General features: G+C 41.2%; 1 protein-coding gene across 1 annotated transcript in view; it reads left to right on the plus strand.

The window, feature by feature from the left end:
• MXRA8 (matrix remodeling associated 8) overlaps positions 1-20,855 on the plus strand; it is a gene marked incomplete at its 5' end in the record, with an annotated part of 75,198 nt that overhangs the window by 42,662 nt on the left and 11,681 nt on the right. The window contains 4 exons of the mRNA XM_082274660.1: positions 145-168; positions 8,209-8,514; positions 11,722-11,823; positions 16,736-17,245. Of these exons, the coding sequence (XP_082130786.1) occupies positions 145-168; positions 8,209-8,514; positions 11,722-11,823; positions 16,736-17,245 (942 nt within the window). The remainder of the gene's footprint in view (positions 1-144; positions 169-8,208; positions 8,515-11,721; positions 11,824-16,735; positions 17,246-20,855) is intronic.

Consider the following 20,855-nt stretch of genomic DNA (forward strand, 5'->3'; position numbering starts at 1 on the left):
CTGATGAATGCATTGTTAGGGCAGATTTTGTCATATTTATGAAAAGCATGTAGCCAAGTAAAGGATGTAGCTTAACAAGACATAAATCGAAAATGTTTACCTCTGCCCGATATTAAATTAATGCTTTTTTGCTTTTTTTTTCAGGTCAGCTTGTTCATTTATACTCAGGTAAGAACCATCTATAAAATACTTTGCATGCTTAAACCAGCCATTCTCAACCAGTTTCTTCCAGAGGTTGCTAGGGGTTTCTCCAGCTGAGGCTGACTGACTTCCCAGCTGATGGTACCTGCATAGTCTTGGGGCCAGCACCACTTGGCATAGTCAGCTGCATCACTCCAATGATCTTTTTAGCTGTCTGTATGGGGGGTATTCCTCCCAATAGCCACCAATGTAAGGGGCATTTTTCCCAACGACCCTCAATAAATTGGTTTCAGCAGAGGTTCCCCAAAGCATAGAAATTATTCTAAGGGTTCCTGTGAGGTAAAATAGTTGAGAAAGGCTGCTATAAACTATTAAAAAACCTGTATGATAGAAATAAAAGGCTTGAAATTCATACAGGGAACACAGCCCACCTCCTCAATACTTCAGTTTTTCATGCAGGTGGAACTGTGGGCCACCCAAACCTATTGTAAGTAATCTGGTAATTTGAGATCTCCTACTGCTAAAAGTTAATAAGCAACTAACTACTCAAAGATCACAGTGCAACAAAATTATAAACCAGTCAAATCAATTGAAGGTGTTCATGTGATAAGGACACATCAAATAGTGTCACGGGATAAAGGCGAGCCCAAGTAATGAATAATGGGTAATTTAGGTGCCAGCATCCATGTTGAGATCAAAAGATAAGAAGGAGAAGATGGAGACTGTGTTCCCCAAAACACAGCCTATCGTGGGGGATGGGGGGGGGACTGTAAATTTGATCTTTCTAGGTACCCCAAAGATAGAAGTCATCTATAGCAAACAAATTTATAGAGATGAAAAATGTATTTAATACATAGTATAAAAAGTCATAAAAGACAAAGAGAAATTCATTCACAAGAAGACATAGAATTCATATCATACAAAAACTGAGTTAAACCGGTTTTTGCACTTAAGACAGAATGTGACAAATCCGTTGGAGTATCTCTTGCCTCGACATGTTTGGGGGTTGTAGTACGGTTCCTAAGGAGGATTACAGTATACACACATTCTAAGGATAAAATGGCAAAATATAAGCTAAATGCAACACAAGGTAGATATAATAAAGACAATAAAGAAAACTATATATAACAAGTATATAAATCAGCAAAGAAAGGGGGGAAAAAATATATTTTTTTGGGGAGAGGGAATATTTATTTTTATAAGAATTATAAAAATAATAATAAAGTACAGCTAGTAAAGGGTTGAAAATGATACTTTACTAGCTGCACTTTATTATTATTTTTATAATTTTTTACTTTTCTTATTTACAGTCCCCCGCGTTCGCTGGGGGGGGGGGGGGGAGTTTTTAGTGCTAAGTTGCTGTCCGGTCAGGGAGTTTTGATGCGTCTTTCTAGGTGAGCCGAAATATTCCCTCTCTCTCTCTCTCTCTCTATATATATATATATATATATATATATATATACATATATATACATTTCTTCATTGTCTTTATTATATCTACCTTGCATTGCATTTAGCTTATATTTTGCCATTATATCCTTAGTATGTGTGTATACTGTAATCCTCCTGAGCAAGCAGACTAGACATGTCGAGGCAACAGATACTCCAATGGATTTGTCACATTCTGTCTTAAGTGCAATAACCGGTTTAACTGATATGAATTCTATGTCTTCTTGAGAATGAATTCCTCTTTGTCTTTTATGACTTTTTATGCTATGTATTGAATACATTTTTCATTTTTATAAATATGTTTGCTATAGATGACTACTATATTTGGGGTACCTAGAAAGTCCAAATTCACTGTCTTTTGTTCCCCCCCCGCCGGTAGACTGTGTTTTGGGGAACATAGTCTCCATCTTCTCCCTCTTATTTTTTTTAAATAGTTGCACAGGTTTAATGAAAGATACAAATTAGGTTATTAAAGACATAAAGTATGTCTACCAAGGTCAACCTTTTATAACGCTAGAGGTTTTGGTCTAGAGGAAGGTAAATCATTGTGGTCAGGCTTTGCCTTTCAAAGGGAATAAAACACCCTCATCCCACTAGGCAGGCTGATTCATTTTCTGGATTAAAAAAAATATTTGTATTAGTTAGTAACTGACATTGGCCAAAATTTCCTTCTATGAAATGGCCTTCCCAAGCCAGTGCATGAAGAGTGAAGAGTGCATGAAGAGTGCATGAAAAGTGAAGAGTGAAGCATGAAGAGTGCATGAAAACATGAAGAGTTGGACATTGAGATGTCAAGGCAGTCTGTTAATAAACTATAACAGAAAACATAGTTGAATGATGTGCCTAGAAGCATAGAAGGGCCCCTAAATCCTAAGGCCCAACTTCTCCCAAAAATGATTTTTTTTTTTTTTATAATTCTTTATTTCTTAACAGGATCACAAAAACAGAGCAATATGACATAAGATGCCATTCAAAGTCAATACAAAATATAGGAGTGTAAAATAAGCCAAACTGCAAAGGTGATCCCACAGTTATCGAAAACAAAAATGTAGATAGGCACGTCTTGGATTTGGACAGTAACTGATCAGCCTGACCTGATAACTATCACCATTTTTTTTTAAATAGAGAGGGTATTGTCTGATCAATAATAAAAAAACTTGATAGATGTGCTAAGTCTTTACATATTACATAAAAAGGTTTTCTTTGTGTTCTCTTTCATATTTCCTTTTAATTGCTGTCTCTGTCACCCAGACAATCCGTGAGGGGAATTCTCTTCAAATGGGTCATAGACAGAAGTTCATACTCTTTCAAACTCTTTTAGTTACTGTTTGTATTTCTCCATGACTTTTTGTATATCACCATGTGAGTTAATGAGTTGTCCAGTGTGTTTTATTTTGTCCCCTTGTAGATCCTTGTAGACCTTCTTGAGGTGTTGATCTTGATTGAGTTCTAAAACTAACAAAATGTTAAAACATTTAGAAGTTCTTATTTTTATTCTCACTTTAATTTCGTTTTCTGTCCTCCCAGCCAATGATGAAGACATTATATTGGAATTTAGCAGAGTTATGATAATAGGAAATCCATCCACTGGCACCTGCAAGTCTTACATTCCATAACACTGAAATGTGAAATTCTAGCTGTAATGTCTTCCTATTTTTAAAGCACAAGTTCACCATTATTACATATTCTTTTAATACAGTATACCTACCTACTGTCCATGCTTTATATTCCCCTTGGTATTTGATTACCTTTTATTTGCCAGTTTTTGTGGTTCTCTACAATATCGTGCCCCTCTAGACCCTTCCAATCTTGTATTTGCCTGTTTTTTATAGACTTATTAATACATAACAGGGGCCCTCCGTGTACTGAGTGAACCCTGTAATCACCTAACCCTGGGTGACTGCCAGTTGTTTCCAGAGAAGCAGAAGGGAGAGTATATCTAAATAAAATGTTACAGCATTTCTTATGTATCTACAGTATGTCAGTGTTTCTCAACCTTTTTTCAGTCAAGGCACCCTTTAAAATTATAGACAATCTCAGGGCACCCTCCAAAATTATGGACAGTCCTGAGGCACCTCATTCTACAATGTAATAAGTATTCTAATAGTTTTACATAATGCAGCAATATCAACAAACGTAGGGGACCCAACATTAAAGGGGATTTATTCTTCCAAACAAATACACTTTTGCAAACTGGTACTGACTAGTATTCCACTGTTTCTCTTCTCCCTCAGTTTTTCTCCATCACTCAGTCAATGAGACCCCAAAGCTGATGGAGAGGGGCAAGGGAGGGTCAAACAAGGATGATATGCAGGCAACTGACATCCTTATCAACTGATCATGTCATTGGTCCTTAGGAAAGGCTGTAATGGTGTACAATGAAAACCTGTGGCTTTGTGAAACTTAAAGCGGAGTTCCAGCCATTTCACTCACCTGTCCAACGGTCCAGCGATGCGGCAGCCCGAAGCCTCGATCCTCTCCCTCTGGTCTCGGCGGCGCCGGCATCACTGCTGTGGGCACCCGGCTGTGACAGTTTGCGGCTTCACAACCGGGTACCCACTGCGCATGCGCGAGTCGCGCTGCGCGTCTTGATTGGCCGGCAATCTTCTGGGACCTCTGACATGTCCCAGAAGATTGCAGGGAGGGAGGGGGAGAGGAGAACTTCCGTTCAGGGCGCCGCGGCGCTCCGAGCGGAAGTGGGAGCGGGTACCTGTCAAAACTAGGTACCCGCTCCCCCCCCCCCCAAAAAAAATGACATGCCAAATGTGGCATGTCAGGGGGTTAGAATACCTAAAGCGGAAGTTCCACTTTTGGGTGGAACTCCGCTTTAAGGCCCGGACACACGATACGAAAATCGGAAGTAAAATTTCGTTCGACGAAGGATCTGCCCATTTTCGGATCGTTAGTATGTTGCTTTCAACAGCCAATTATGAATTTTCGGACGACAAAAACTGGATGTGCAGGCTATAAAATTTTTATCGGACGTCAACACAACGCCCCATTTTCGTTTAATTAGTACGGTTTTCGTCCGAAAAAAATAATAAGAGCAAGACTAGGCATGCTCAGAAACGAAAGAACGCATACAAAACAATTCAACACATGACATCTCTTCTGAAGTTGAATTCTGTCGTACGTGAATTTTCGTATGAAAGTAACCTCTTCACTTTCCACATAAGACTAGCAACCAACAAAAAACGGACAAAAGATCGTCCGATAATCTGATCATATGTACGAGGCTTAAAAGGCAGGTTTCATCCACACACCATCATGTATACAATTTTGTGGCAATTTTTAGGCATTTTACCAAGGCACTCCAGAAGAAACCCAGGCACCCTGGTTGAAAAAGGCTAATCTATATGTTATCTTTGTTTATTTTTCAAAATTGAATTTACACCGTGTATCAATTTCAATTTATACTCATGGTTATGAACACCTTGGGATACAGTATCACTTATTGTGATTTATGATTGTGAGTGCTGAAGGATAAAATATATGTGATATTTAAAGTGATATTAAACCCAAAATCAAAGGTATTATATTGCAGCTTTTCTTAAAGTGTTACTAAACCCAGGACCCTGCATTCACTACATATCTGGTCTCCCACAGTACACAGAACATGGAAATGTAATTACTTTAGTAAATATAAACTGCTAAATACCTTTTCTCATCAGCAGTATATAGCAGTCTTGTGACTTCTATCAGTGCCTGGTTAAAGCTTGTAGGAAGAGTTTTCATACTGCACTGGCAGTCCTATCAGGATGCAGGGCCCCTTACCCTCTGTCCGAGCAGTGCTGATTGGCCCTGTGCTGATCACATTCACCCCCCCCCCCCCCAAGACAAAAATCTCTCTAGCAATACACAACAGACTGAGGATGTGCAGCCTGACTCCACTAACTCTGTCTTATCCAGTCCTGTTTTGGAGTCAGTGGAAGAAGAGGAGGATCTGTGCATACAAGATCAAACAGCCTTTTTATGCAATGCAGAGGATTAGCCCCTTAGGTTCCACAGTGAGTATAACAAGCATGCTTTACTGCATATACAGACTGATTTTACTGTTGTGGGTTTAGTAACACTTTATATCTGATCATGGCTTCATTCATTTTCTTTTTTAGGCTTTTTTCTGTTTTATTTTCATCTGGTGATTCAGCCAGTAAGTCTGTTGTTTTTCAAAAGAACAAGCTCTTCAGCAGAATGTATCAGTTACAGAGATGATACAAACCATATAACACTAGCAGGTGTGCTTACAATGGTCAGCTTTTATTCCTATAAAACCTTTTTTTTCCCAAAAGGAAAATAAACTGTTGTAACTGCTTATAAAGTGTTAACTGGAGTCTGGCTTCAGTTTGTTAGTGTATCTAAATCTGCTAGTACATCTAACACTCCCCTCCCCTCCGGACTGAGAATGCTGCTGTCCAAAGTTGCTACAGGAGCTCCTCATGCAGAGTGGAGGCACTCTAATACAGGAGTAGTGTTACTGTCCAGATCACCAGGTAAAAACAAAGGGGAACAAGCCAAAAAAAAAACCGAATGCAGCCACCACATCTAATGATTGGTAAGCTGCAATATATTACATATTTAGTTTTGGGATTAATACCACTTTTAAAGGGACTAATTCTTGAAGAATATTGCTAGTGAGGATATCTTGAAATGTAAACACCAAAGAAGTTTTGCTTGTTTCATTTAAATGTATTTCTTAAAGGCTACAGGGAATTTAAGTCGACTTTGTGCTCACCAAATGCCCTTGTAAACTTAGATGTTTCCTTGTAAAAGTAGCAGTGACATCATCAATGGGCTGCACATAGCATGTGCAGAGAGCAAGACTGTGGGAGGGAACCAGTAAACCCAACTCCCTATTGCCTGCAGAAAACTACAGGAGAGGGGCAGATACAAGACCATTTACACTGCACAAGGAGAGAGAGCACCAGTGACCGGTCCTAATTACAGGAAGCTCCTACAGGCAAATTTTCATGTTGGATTACTGCACAAATCTGGAGGAAATACACAAAGCACATCAAGATTCAAATAACAATATACCGGATCTTATATTTGCACAATATTTGCTTATCTAGGAGTTCAGATCTAGCCTGAACCTCTCATCTATATGCAGCGCTACCCCTGAAGGAACTGCTTAGTAAATAGGGTTCTCTGTTCTGTGCTGTGACTCCAAGTCCAAACTCAGCCCCTCTGGCACACCTAGTGGTGTGAAAGTTGCTGCACGCCCTTCAAGGAACACAAGTGTGGATAGCTTTAACTCAACTATGAATTGGTATCAGGATATAGACAGAAGACCATTTAGTGGTAAATTAAATCAGTGTATTGGTATGGGTTCGAGTAAATGGGGGTTTGAGCATATAGAAGGTAGGTTCAGGCACAGTCTGCTAGACAGTATAATCACTATGCCAAAGTAACTTAGAATAGAGATCTGTACATTTGATATTGTACATTAGAATTAGCTAATGAATCAGCAAAAGTCAGCAAAAACAGGGCATATAAGCATGACTGCAATAGTGAATGTGAATAGTAATAGTGAATGGTAATACTGTGAATAATAATACTATAACTCATCTAGAGTGTATTCAAGGGGGATAGCTAGGATATGGTGCAATGTCCCCTGAGAGGTACCTCTTAGCATAGCCAATAAGTGAAGGTCTCTGTGTGGCAGCTGTACAGGAGCAGTCTATAGTCCTAAATCTTCAGCCGGTTTGTGTTGGGGCCCAATTGTACCATTGGTGCACATGAGCATAGTCCCAGTCAAGACTGTTCAGGAAGCAGTAAGGCTACTAGATGGCTGTATGATCAGTTCCTAAGGGGGTTCAATGTCTCTAGCAGCATACAGTAAAAGCCCACATCAGCAGCTCACCAATCCCAGTGATATTACAGCTTACCCAGGTGACTCTGTCAGCACCCCCAAACTCAGCACTCCGGATCCCGCTTAGAGCACAATATGCAGCAGTGACGGTGCACAGCAGACAGGGATGTGCACTCTCTGGGCTCCCACATGGTAAGAGGAAGCTGTGTCGTCCCATACAGCCTGAGAAAATGCAGCTCTTTCCCTACTCCTTTCTCCTCTGGGAAATGCAGTTCAAAAGCTCTTAATTACAGTAGAGTCTCTCCTCTGGACTACAGTTCCCACAGTGTAGTGCTGCCTGACTCTGTCCATTGAACTCTTCCTGCTCAGCAGCTCCCTCCTCTCACTGACACAGTTGTTATGCAGTTCAGCACTGCAGGACAGCAGCCACAGAGAGCAGCTGCAGCCAGTGTTTCTCCCACTCTCCACTCCTAGCCAAGCATATATATATGCTACATATAGAATGTAGATAACTTTTTAAAAGAAATGAAAATGACACCCCTTAAACTGTTCAAAACTAGCATGCGTGGTGCACAATAGGAAAGATAATTCACCAGGTGCATAATACTTGACTACATTTATCAAAGTTCAATCCTATTAGTCAATACATAGAACATGTGTCACTGCCAACTTCTGGTTAGTGTGGGTTACTGCACGATACTGCACAAATGTTCTCTTTATTGTAGGTGTTGTGTTGACACTACACCAATCCTGCATATTACTAAAAATAATTAACAAAGCCTTTGACATATTGTTCTTTATTCCCACAGTGCCCGCCAGCCAGCAGAACCCAGAGAGTGTGGTGGTGTCTGTAAATAACATCAGTGCATATACCGGCTCACAGGCCCTCCTGGTTTGTCAGAGCTATCGTATGGTATGGACACAGGACAACCTTCTAGACAGGCAACGCGTTCTTCATTGGGACCTGATTAGCAGTCAGGGGTTCTACCGTGGGGAGCGACTGCTGGACATGTTTTCTGCTGGAGAGCAACGCTTATATGGCGGATATAACCAAGGCCGTATCCAGGTGTCATCGAGTGCCTTCCGAGACGGCAATTTCTCCTTGGTGATAAAAGGTATTTACATTTCTGCAAACTAATGAAAACCCTAAAACAGCTGTATACTACATCTCCATAAACATATACTAAAAATAGTTTATCTTTGCAAATGGACGACGATGAAAACATTTTGATGCCATGTGTTTGTCAGAAATGTTGTTTAGATAAATACATACATACAGTGCCAGGATAAGGTCATCTAGAGCCCAAGGCAAACATGCCAAACTGGGCCCCCAACATGTATGAGCATTATGTGTCACCAAGAATCCCCCCCAAAGAAAAATTGAGCACTATTGTGCATGCTTACCGTCTAAGCATAAATTCCCCCTCCTCCCAGTACAAATCTGCCCCCCCTTGTTGAAATCCCCCCCCTCCCAGTGCAAATCTTTGCCCCCATCCCCCAAATCCCCCCAACACAATACCCCTTCAAAGAAAACACCCATCCTAGTATCCTTCAAATCCCTCAAATTTCCCCTCTGAGTATGCAACCCCCCCCCCCACTACAAGTCTCCTCTCCCAGCACAAATTCCCCACGTCCTAGAACAAATCCCCTCTCCCCCGACTTTCCCCTCCTAGCACATACACTCCCCATTCATCCTTACTAGCACAAATCCCCCCCCCCCAAAGAAAAAATTCCCCTCCTAGCAAAATTAGCTTCCCCTCTTTACCATGTCACCTCTTTTAGCACAAACCCTCCAATTCCCCCCTCTTAGCACAAATCCTCTTCCCCCCTTTGAACATAAATGCTACTAAATCAAAATTCCTCACCCCCCCCCCCCCACACACATGATATCACAGTGCCCAGCGCCCCTCCTGCCCACTCCTTGTCCCGGCCCTGTATATCTGTATACATACACACATACACACACATACACCTCCAGATAGATACCAGCCCAAACTGGTATCAAATGAAAATAGGAGAAGCATTCTGCATTAGTCCTGACCAAGCAGGGAATACACTCGGATATTGGAAACCAGGATCACAGTTGAGGCATCCAGGTTAAGAATGTCTCCCACTTCTCAAACCCCCTACGGGCTTGTTCACACCAGATGCACTGGGGCTAGGCTAGCAGCTTTACCCAGCACAGCCCCAATGTGTAGACAAGGCAAAATTGTTTGTTTCCTATGGTGTCAGTTCACACCACAGAGTGCCGATGTGCACACTTAAGAAAAATACTGCATGCTGCATCTTTCAGCGGGTTGCAATGCAAACCACTGTATTGCGAAACTGCTGCAGGGAATTGAACTGTAATAAGTGACATTTCAATAAAGTTCTGTAAACAAGGAAATCGGCACATTGTCTCCCAGCACACATTGCAGCCGCGCTATTGGCGCGGTTCCCTGGTGTGAATGCTCCCTTAGAAATGAACCAATATCGACCAGGAGGGGGGGGGGCTTAGCACTAACCCAATTCACATTGAGTGTAAATAAGCCCCTAAGTCCCAAAAGATACTTGTGCAACTGCATAGTCTGCACAAATGGTAGGTCCTTCCCTTCCTTTAGTTTTGAGGTAATCCCGCGCAATGGAAAATTAAGATTTTATGTATAAAACAAGGGAGTTTGCTGCCCACCCAGAAGCTTATCAGCAGAGTGAGAAGCCAAAGGGAGTGTGGTATATTGGTTTGGGTAAGTGGCGCTACTCAATATAGTATGTGCAAAAATAGTTCTGTATACAATATATTCAAACCAGGTTTAACTATAAATATAATAATAATAGTGATAAATAGATATAAATATAATAATAAATAAATATAAAGATGCTTGTGTCCACTTGTGACATACAATATTATATGAACCAATAAAGTGACATGTGCATGAATAAAACTTAGTGCCGCGAAAAAAAACCTTACAGTATATGTAATAAAACCATAAAGGATATAATAAACAATGTGCACTAAAGTGCAGAGTGCACAAATGATGCAATATGTCAGAAACGTAAAACCAAAAATTATTAAAAATGTGTAAATCGTGCAGAAGGACAATGGGAGGTAAATCAAATAAATGTCTATAACAAAGAGAGTCAGGAACAATGCTGGTTGTGGAAAGTATTTTCATCAGTGTAGTGAAACCAGTCTTATAAATCGCACTTGGAAAAGTGCTTCTGCGCAAGTGGAAATCCGTGAAGTCCCATACAGTGAATGTATATGGGGACTATGTTGAAGACTAGAAGACGTATCAGATGTGATATTATACTTTGCCCTTTGCTGTGCTTGGTGCGGTATTCCTTGCCCCTTAAGAAATGCACTCACCGCAATGCCCTCCCCATAAAGGGGTATCAAGCCTGCACAGCAAATTGGGTGGTCCTGCGGGTTCCCTCTGGATCTGTTAGGTCCTGGCAGATGTAGGAGAAGTGTGCCCTCAAAGCCTCGGGATGGTCCTCAAATGGCCCCAAATACAGAAGGTAGACACTCCATTGTGCAGTATGTATAAACTTTTTATTACAAAAATAATAATATCCACTCACATTTAGGTATTCAGTATAGCGTTGGTGGTATAGCGTCCGAGCCGTATGTCCGGGTGCGGATGCGTGACCACTTAGCGGAAGTGACGGATCGACGTGAAGTCCAGCCCATTTTCCAAGTGCGATTTATAAGACTGGTTTCACTACACTGATGAAAATACTTTCCACGACCAGCATTGTTCCTGACTCTCTTTGTTATAGACATTTATTTGATTTACCTCCCATTGTCCTTCTGCACGATTTACACATTTATAATAATTTTTGGTTTTACGTTTCTGACATATTGCATCATTTATGCACTCTGCACTTTAGTGAACATTCTTTATTATATCCTTTATGGTTTTATTACATATACTGTAAGTTTTTTTTTCGCGGCACTAAGTTTTATTCATGCACATGTCACTTTATTGGTTCATATAATATTGTATGTCACGAGTGGACACAAGCACCTTTATATTTATATTTATTTATTATTATATTTATATCTATTTATCACTATTATTATTATATTTATACCTGGTTTGAATATTTTGTATACAGAACTATTTTTGCACATACTATATTGAGTAGCACCACTTACCCATACCAATATACCACACTCCCTTCCCTTCCTTTGCCTTGAAATAGCATGGTTGCCAAATTCCCAGCATAGTACTTTGCAAATGTTTTTCTTTTCCTTTTAATAAGTTTGAACATAAATTGCAGTCTATTATAAAAATGTGATAATAAACTTGTGTCCTTTTTTTTTTTTTTTTTTTGGAAAGGTGTATCAGCGAGTGATCAGGGTTTGTATTCCTGTAATCTCCATCATCACTACTGTCACCTGGATGAAACAGTCAGAGTCCTGCTGAACACCACCAAGTCAGGTAAGAACAATTTTCACAGAGCAAGGACATTAGAAATGTGCAGATAAGGGCCCTTTCACACTGATCAGCTTCTGCCTCACCAAAAGTGGATGTAAAATGCATGACCAATTAATCCTATGGAGATTTTTACACCAGTCAGTTGTGTGTCAGTTGAGTTTTTTAAAAGTCCTGCATGCTGCATTTTCGGTGCATGTTTGGTGCGGTAAAAAAAAAAAAACTTTAAAAGGAATGGAAAATGTGGTTGCGATTTTGGTGCAAAAGACACCAAAAACACAGCAAGAATGCAACACAAACGTGGCAAAAATGCATTTGCCAGCATTTACGTTGACTGTGCACAGCTGCACGTGCACAAGGACCCTTTAGGCTCATATGTGGGACAAAAAGAAGGGGGGGAGACAAGTGCAACAACCATAGTGTAGCATGTAGTGAATTTTAATGTAAAATGGAATTTAATATAACATGTAAAAAAGCACTCACAAAGTTAAAATAGAGCTCAGCGTGACAGTCAGGTAGCCTCAGAAATCAGACAGGCAACCAAGATGCTTTTCCCTGTCCCAGACGCTACCTGACTATCATGCTGAGCTCTATTTTAACTTTGTGAGTGCTTTTTTACATTTCATATTAAATTACATTTTACATGCTACATTATGGTTGTTGCACTTCTCCTTCAGCCACACAGCACACCCATGCTGGAAAGAAATAACACTTGCAGAGTTAAGGCCCGTACACAAGATAAGAAAATCGGAAGTAAAATCTCGCCCGACGAACGATCTGCCGATTTTCGGATTGTTAGTAGAGTGCTTTCGACCGGTGATTACGAATTTTCGTACAACAAAAACTGGATGTGCAGGCTATAAAATTTTCATACATGTGTCAATATGTGGCCTCCTCACTGTTTGCTTTAACCCTGAAAATGCTGAACCGCTGCGCTGCAACTAAAGCCTCGTACAATAAGGTGTAGCCACCCTTCTCCTGCGCTTGGTATCCAGACCCCTTGACCACACACTTCACGGGACTGACAACTGGCTTCTCAGATGGCTAAGGTCTTGCTGCCCTTACGGACTGGGGTAGTCCACCGATACTAAAGGCAAAAAAGAACAAAAAAAGGGCGCACCGACCTAGCGCATTATCCTCAATAAAAGGCTTTATTTAAATAACATAAAAAATGGCTACTCACAGACGTAGATAAAGGTATAGCATATCAAGCTGAATTGCTCAAAAGTCCGTGTTTAGTCCATATAAGCGTCCAGAGACTCTGAGGAAGAGGCTGGTCCTCGAAACGCGTCAGTCATCTCATCATGGACGCTTATATGGACTAAACACGGACTTTTGAGCAATTCAGCTTGATATGCTATACCTTTATCTACGTCTGTGAGTAGCCATTTTTTATGTTATTTAAATAAAGCCTTTTATTGAGGATAATGCGCTAGGTCGGTGCGCCCTTTTTTTGTTCTTTTTTGCCTAAAGCCTCGTACACACGCAACGATTGTTGGCCGTAAATTTTCGGCCAATGTCCGATCGGCCGATTGTCGGCTTGTTAGTATGATGCTTCCGACAACCGACTGCGACATTTCGGCCGAAAAAAATCTGGTGTGTATGCTATAACATTTTTGTTGGCCGTCAACAGAACGCCCCCAACCCCCCCGTCCACACGCCTGAACAAACCCTTATACAGTAGATAAAAAAATACTAGGTAATTAACATTTTCTTGCTTCTACTCACCCTAAACAAGCCTGGAAATATAAAAAAGCTTTAAAACAAAAATGTAATATACTACGGCTTACCCAATGTGGTGACTGCATTCGTTTCCTTGTTTTTTAAGCTAAGAACATTTTCTGCAAACACAGAACAATACCTGTAGATTCTGGTAGAAATCCGGTGTCCTTTTGCATTTCTTTGCAATGAACTGAAATTCCAAACACAGTTATTCGCCTTACCAGCTCTCTCTGTAATTATGGAATACCCTCTTGTTATGAAGATAAGGAGAGGGGGGAGACATTTGTAATCTAAATCAAGTGACCAGTCTAGCATGAAAACAATGATCCTCAAAAAAAAACAGTTCAATGAGTGAGCGTTGTCACCTTAGGGCAGGTAGTGTGTTAGTGGCAAGATCACCACACCAGGTAAAAATAAAGAACAACGCGCCTGAAAAAAAGAACTAATGCAGCTACTACAACAAAGGCTGGTAATCTGTGTTATATAAAAGTTTTGTACTCGCGTTAAGATGTGCTTTAAGCCCCCACACCCCCTTTGCACATAACAGCCACACACATACCAGGAACTATGGCTTTAATCAAAAAATTCTCCCTCAAAATTTGTATATAGTTTATATGGGCTTGATTCACATCTATGCCGTTTGCGATTGGTGGGTTCTACAGTGCATTTTGCTGTGCGTTTTTGCACATGCAATTTTGCCGCGATTTGTGTTTTGCGTTTTTATAAGCTTTTTTTGACACGTTTTTTTTGGGCAGATGAAAAAGCACAAATTGCGGTAAAATTGCAGCAAAAAACGCATTACATGCTTTTCTGCAGCTTCTCCATTGAAGTCTATAGAACCAAAAAAAAAGCACAATTTTGCATTTCAAAAACATAGCGGTTGAAAAACGCATTACATCCTTTTCTGCAGCTTCTCCATTGAAGTCTTTGGAACCAAAAAAGCAAAAAAAAAAAAAAGCACCATTTTACGTCAAAAACGTAGCGGGTGAAAAAAGCCTAGATGTGAACATGTCCCATAGGAAACCATGTTTAATGTACTGTAGTGCGTTTCTGCAAAAAGCACCAACAAACGCATAGCTGTGAAGCAAACCTACACACAATAAGAAAATCGGAAGTGAAATTTTGTACGCCAAAAGATCGGCCGATATTCTGATCGTTAGTATAGTGCTTTGGACAACGATTCTGACTTTTCAGACGACAAAACCTTAAGGTGCAGGCTCACACTGATGCAATTGTAGACATCGCATGTGATTTGCATCACATTCCTGTACCCATCACATGCAATGTCTGTGCGGTGTGAATTCAGTCTTACAGTTTGTATGGCTGAAATTGTATCGCATTCACAAAAAAATGGTGCAGGACCCTTTATTTTTCTCTGCACTGAAATAGGATCGCATGGGTGTTCAGACCCAATGCGATCCGATTCCACAGTTAGCACTGTGTTCTGCGACCTGATTTGGGGGTGTTATTAACTTTATAATGACACCTGCAGCGGTTTGCAGAGCGCAGTGTGAACTTCCTGCCATTCTGATGCGGGCAAAGGAATCACTGTGATTCCTGCACTGCATCAGTTTGAACCCAGCCTTAGGCCCCTTTCACACGGGCGATCTGATCCAATCCGCCTGTCAGTTTCTCAGGTGGACCTGATCGGATGCTCCATGCATCCCTATGAGACATCTCCACTGACACCCGCTGCTATCCGATTCCGATCCTGTCCGTGAAATCCAGACGGATGGAAACCCTATTTTCCATCCGTCTAGAAGATCGGATGGGATCGGATAAGAACGGACAGGCGGTCCGTTCTCATCCGATCTCCCCATAGAGGACAGCGGGGATCTGACAGCTCCGTCTCTCTGCACAAAGAGCGGAGACGGAGCTGTCATCCGCCTGCTCAGCGGTGGATCGGCGAATCAATCCCCCACTGAGCAGAACGGACTCCGTCGAGCGGTGTGCCCCTGTGTGAAAGGGGCCTTAGTGAACACAACATTCTAATTTTCATTTAATTAGTACAGTTTTCGCCCGACAAAAATCTTAAGAGCAAGACTACGTATACTCGGAAACAAAAGACTTACAAAACAATTCAACACATGACATCACTTCCGAAGTTATATTCTGTCGTACGAGAATTTTCGTACTTTGAGTACCCTCTCCATGTTCGATATGAGACTAGCATGCAACAAAAAAGTATAATTATTCGTCCGATAATCTCATCGTGTGTACCAGGCTTTAGACAGGGAAGCAGAAAAGACAAGTCACAAGGCTGCAGCTAACGATAACTAATTGGATCTTGCCATGTAATTCATTTTCTATCCCCTTTTAGCTTCGTTTAACCTCCTTAGCGTTATTCCCGAGTGTGGCTCAGGGTGAAATTTTAGTGCCATTAGCGGTACCCCCGAGCCACACTCGGGGTACTGCCAGGGAGTATCGATGGATCCTGGTAGAGGGTACTTACCTTGTCCCCGGGATCCCGCGATGTGTCCCTGCAGCATACGGCGGCCGAAGCTGTGTGCCCAGCTTCCGTCTCCTGCGACGTGACGCTCGCAGGGGGTAGGAACCGGCGGCAAATTTGAAAAGTAAAACACACACACACTGATATATTATTAATATATCAGTTATTAATCCTATTGGATTACATTACAAAATAAAATAAATTGACATTAGTTTGCCCCCCAGTGCCCTTTCCTGCAGTTTTACTGTACTTATATATATATATATATATATATATATATATATATACCGTATATACGTACATGTGTATATATATATATTATATATATATATATATATATATATATATATACACATATATATATATATATATATATATATACTGTATATATACATACATATATATATATATATATACTTGAACTTATTTATAGGTGTTTATTATATTATAATTTATGATTTTGTGTTTCAAACGTTATCATACCCGAGATGTTTTAAAGAAGAACGCATAGTAAAAAAAAATCATATGTAAATAGTTGGTTTGGGCTGCTCGTCCTTAAGAATTACTAGCAAAATAATGGTACCGCTTTCAGCACATAAAATCGGAAACAATCATACCGCCAGGGAGGTTAAGAAACACATTGCAAAATATTAGTTTGGACTCTTTGGCATTGCTGTTAGAATTCTTAATCAGAAACAGCATTAGGGGTTCAGCATTTTATTATGGGAAATACTTCTTCTCTTATAGAACGTAAAGTGAAGATGTACTGGGATGGAGAAAAAGTCGTTATTGTGGCTTTGCTTGGCACTGATGTGGTACTGCCCTGTGAGAACTGGAATCACATATGGACCGACCGCCACCGTGAAGCAGACCAGCAAGTGGTACATTGGGATCGGCAAGCCCCAGGAATCCCACATGATAGAGCCGATCGCTTGATCGACATGTACGCTTCTGGGGAGCAGCGCTCGTATGGTCCTCTCTTCATCAGAAAAAAGATGAACATCACAGATGAAGCATTTGCCCACGGAGACTTTTCCCTTCATATATCGGATCTGACAAAAGGAGATGAAGGAACCTACTCTTGCCATCTTCACCATCATTACTGTGGGCTTCATGAACGTAGAATCTTTCATCTAAAAATCAATGATCCACCCAGGGAACCACCTAAAGAACCTCCTAAGGAGCCTCCCAAAGAGCCTCCCAAGGAAGAAGAACCAAAGAAACCCATCAAGGAAACCTCAGCAGCTCCAGCCAGAGGTAAAGTCTCAGTATGCAGCTTGCAGTAACATTTATCATAAAGCTGGGATCAGCTCTTTAATTTTTGTAGCTCGCTGTTGGTTTACTGCAGTTGTTTTGAATAGGCCCTCGGTGGTTTCTAAACCTGGCTGTCAACAAGGATATTTGTTGAGAATGTTTGTAATTAAAACTCCTCTGAGCTGTTATGCCACTAAACTGAAATCTGATTGTTTAGTGGTGCACTTCTTTGTAAACCATCTTTACATTTTGCACAGCTTTATTTACCGCAATGACGCCCTTTTCACACTGTCAATACTTCTGTTGAGCTTGAAACCATCTGTCTTTTGTCTTCTTTGTGATCTGTACATACAGTACATGTGAATATAATGTGGATAACATGCCTCTAATTGACCACTCTAGGATCTTATTAAAATAATCACATGACACAAGGGGGAGGAGCTTGCACAAAAGGGTGTCAAAATTTAGGCATGCCTAGCATAGCATTATGTCCAAATATTGCTCTGCAGGTGAGATTAATAACAAATGCCAGTTTAAAGCTCCTCTATACGGTACGGTGAGTTCCCTGTGCTAATCTCTAGAAGCACCTACACTAGGTTATATAAGGCAGCAATTACAATAAGATCAACCTTACCTAGAGGTTACCCCATTTCTCCTTAAAGTGCGCCTGTGCCAAGGTTATGGACATTTATATATTTCTAACCGGCATTATTTGAACTTTAAAACAAGCCTGCACTGACCTCTCTGGCTGCTTGTACTGTGAAATAAATAATCCTCAAAAATAACAAAAAGACTCTAAAATCAGGGCTCATTTGGTTTGTAACAGCATAGAAACACCTGCTGTGTGTTTACATTAGAGGGCTTGCAGCCTAACACAATTATAATGCAGCAGAAAAAAATAAGAAATAAGTTAGGATGTCAAAGTTTCTGCTGTAATATTTGGAGATTAATTTATCCACATTACCTATAGCAACAGGTGAAGTGACCCCACCCCTGTGGCGGGATGACTATTGTACAATATAACTGAACCAGAACTCGCAGCAGACTTGCAAAATATTTGCAATGAAAGTTGATCTGGAGTCATGCAATGCCGTGTCTATCTATGTCTTTGCAACATAATACTATTATTACATATACAGTACATGTAAAAATAGTCAGCTATAGAAATAAAGGCTGGCCATACATTATACAATTTTCTTATTTAATTTCCTTTAGATTTACCTTCAACTATGTAGTGCAAGGGCCTGCCTGATTGAATACAAATTGTAAGTGTTTTTGTTTGCCCCCATATTATATGGTTTTGGTAAATCTAAATGAAAATTGTACAAGAAAATTGTATAATATATGGCCAGCCTAGCTTTCTTGCTAAGCAGAAGCAAATAGTGACTGTGTTTCATTCTGTGCTCTTATGCCCACTGAATGACATATTGTATATGATAACTATTTTACCAGCCAAGGGATTTGTACTTCTGTCCGTCCAGTCCTGACCCATCACAGCCATTCTGGTGACCAGACCTTTCTCTATTGCAGTTAAAGTGGAGCTCTACCCAAAAGGGGAAGTTCCGCTTGTTTGCACCCTCCACTGCCACGTTTAGCACTTTTTGCGCAGGGGGGAGCGGATACCTGGTTTTGACAGTCACTTCCAGTCATATTCCCCACGGAAGTTCGCCCCCTGCCCCCCCCCCTCTATCCTCCGCAGTCTTTTGGGACACATCACAGGTTCCATAAGACTACGTGACCATTCACAAGGCGCACCAGGGCTCACCTCGGAGAACGGGCTGTGAAGCCGCCAGGCTTCTCTGCTGGTTTCCCTTACTTGAGATGCCAGTGTTCTATCAAATAGCGCATCCCCTTGGATAATGCCTCCAACGATCTGCCCATGTGCAGTACGTAATGTAAATCCAGCTAATCTATTGATCAGCTGGCGTGACATCAACACTGTGCATGCGCAGATCGTCAGAGGCATTATCTGACGATCTGCAAAGAGCGGAGGGAGAATCTAGTTGTCAGATTCGGCCTCACTCTCTCTGCACAAGCATGAGACTTGAGTGACATCATAGGCAGAGTCAAAGGCGGAAAACTATTATTGTTGGACGGATTTGGGTGTGTTACATAGTTACATAGTTACATAGTTACATAGTTGGTGAGGTTGAATAAAGACAAAAGTCCATCCAGTTCAACCTGTGTAGATGTGTGTGGCTGTAATCATCTTGCATACCCCTGAATGTTCTGATCCTTGAGATGTACGTCTAAGAGTCTTTTGAAAGCCACCATACTACCCGCAGAAACCACCTCATGTGGTAGAGAATTCCACAATCTTGTAGCCCTAACAGTAAAGAACCCCCCATGTTGCCTGAGGTTAAAACGCTTCTCCTCTAATCGCATTGTATGCCCCCGAGTTCTCATGCAATCCCTTCGACTGAACAGCTTTTTTTCTAAGCCTAGATCCCCATTTAGATATTTAAAAATTGCTATCATGTCCCCCCTCAGGCGTCTCTTCTTCAGGGAGAATAAATCAAGCGATTGCAGACGCTCCTCATAATCAAGGTCCTCCAATCCCCTAATTAGTTTAGTTGCCCTTCTCTGGACTCTCTCCAGCTCCAACACATCCCTTCTGAGGACTGGTGACCAGAACTGGACCGAATACTCCAGATGAGGTCGGACCAGAGTTTTATAAAGTGGAAGGATTATAGTCTTATCTCTGGAATTCATCCCTTTCTTTATGCATGCTAATATTCTGCTAGCCTTGGCAGCTGCCGCTTGACATTGCATGCTGTTGCCTAGTCTATCATCAACCAAGGCAGATCTTGCAAGGCAGATCTTGCAGTGCAGATTTGGGTGTGTTGGAGGGCGGATTCCGTCGCTCAAGTCTCGTGGATTGCACAGAGAGAGTGAGGCAGAATCTGACAATTAGATTCACTCACATCACTTTGCAGATCGTCAGATAATGCCTCCAACGATCTGCGCATGCACAGTGTTGACGTCACCCCAGCTGTTCAGTAGATCAGCTGGAGTGACGTTACGTACCGCAGCATTATCTGACGTGATGCACTATTCGACAGAACACCGGCACCTGCACCCGAAGCCAATTAAAGAATCGGTTCTGGTGAAGACATCTCTGCACTGGATCCCTGTAAAGGTAAGTATCCTTATATTAAGCATCAGCAGCTACAGTATTTGTAGCTGCTGACTTTTAATTTTTTGGGGGGAGCATGGAGCTCCTCTTTATGGTCCCCTCACTGCCCCATTTTGTGATTGCATAAAGAAGGCGCATCAACAGACCAATGAGGCTATCTCTCTGCTCTTTGCTTCTTTTAGCATTTTCCCTGTGAGCACATGAGAATGCAAAACAAGTGATTGACCTCATGTGCTGCCACTCCCTCCACCAGTCTTAGTGCTCCTGTACAGGGAGGGTGCAAGTCAAGTTCAGGTGATTTCACTAGCTGCATTTTACATTTTTTAAAATAAATAACTTCTTTTGTATTTTGTATATTTGCATGGTGTTCAGCTTTAAGGCAAATGAATTGGTCTATCTGACCTTAGCACAGTTGCAATGTTTCCTGGATGGCATTAGAAGCTTACTAACTGGTTTCACTTGTTGCCTGTATTTTTT

The sequence above is a fragment of the Pelophylax lessonae genome, assembly GCF_965119305.1.
Source record: "Pelophylax lessonae genome assembly, chromosome: 12".
NCBI lineage: Eukaryota > Metazoa > Chordata > Amphibia > Anura > Ranidae > Pelophylax > Pelophylax lessonae.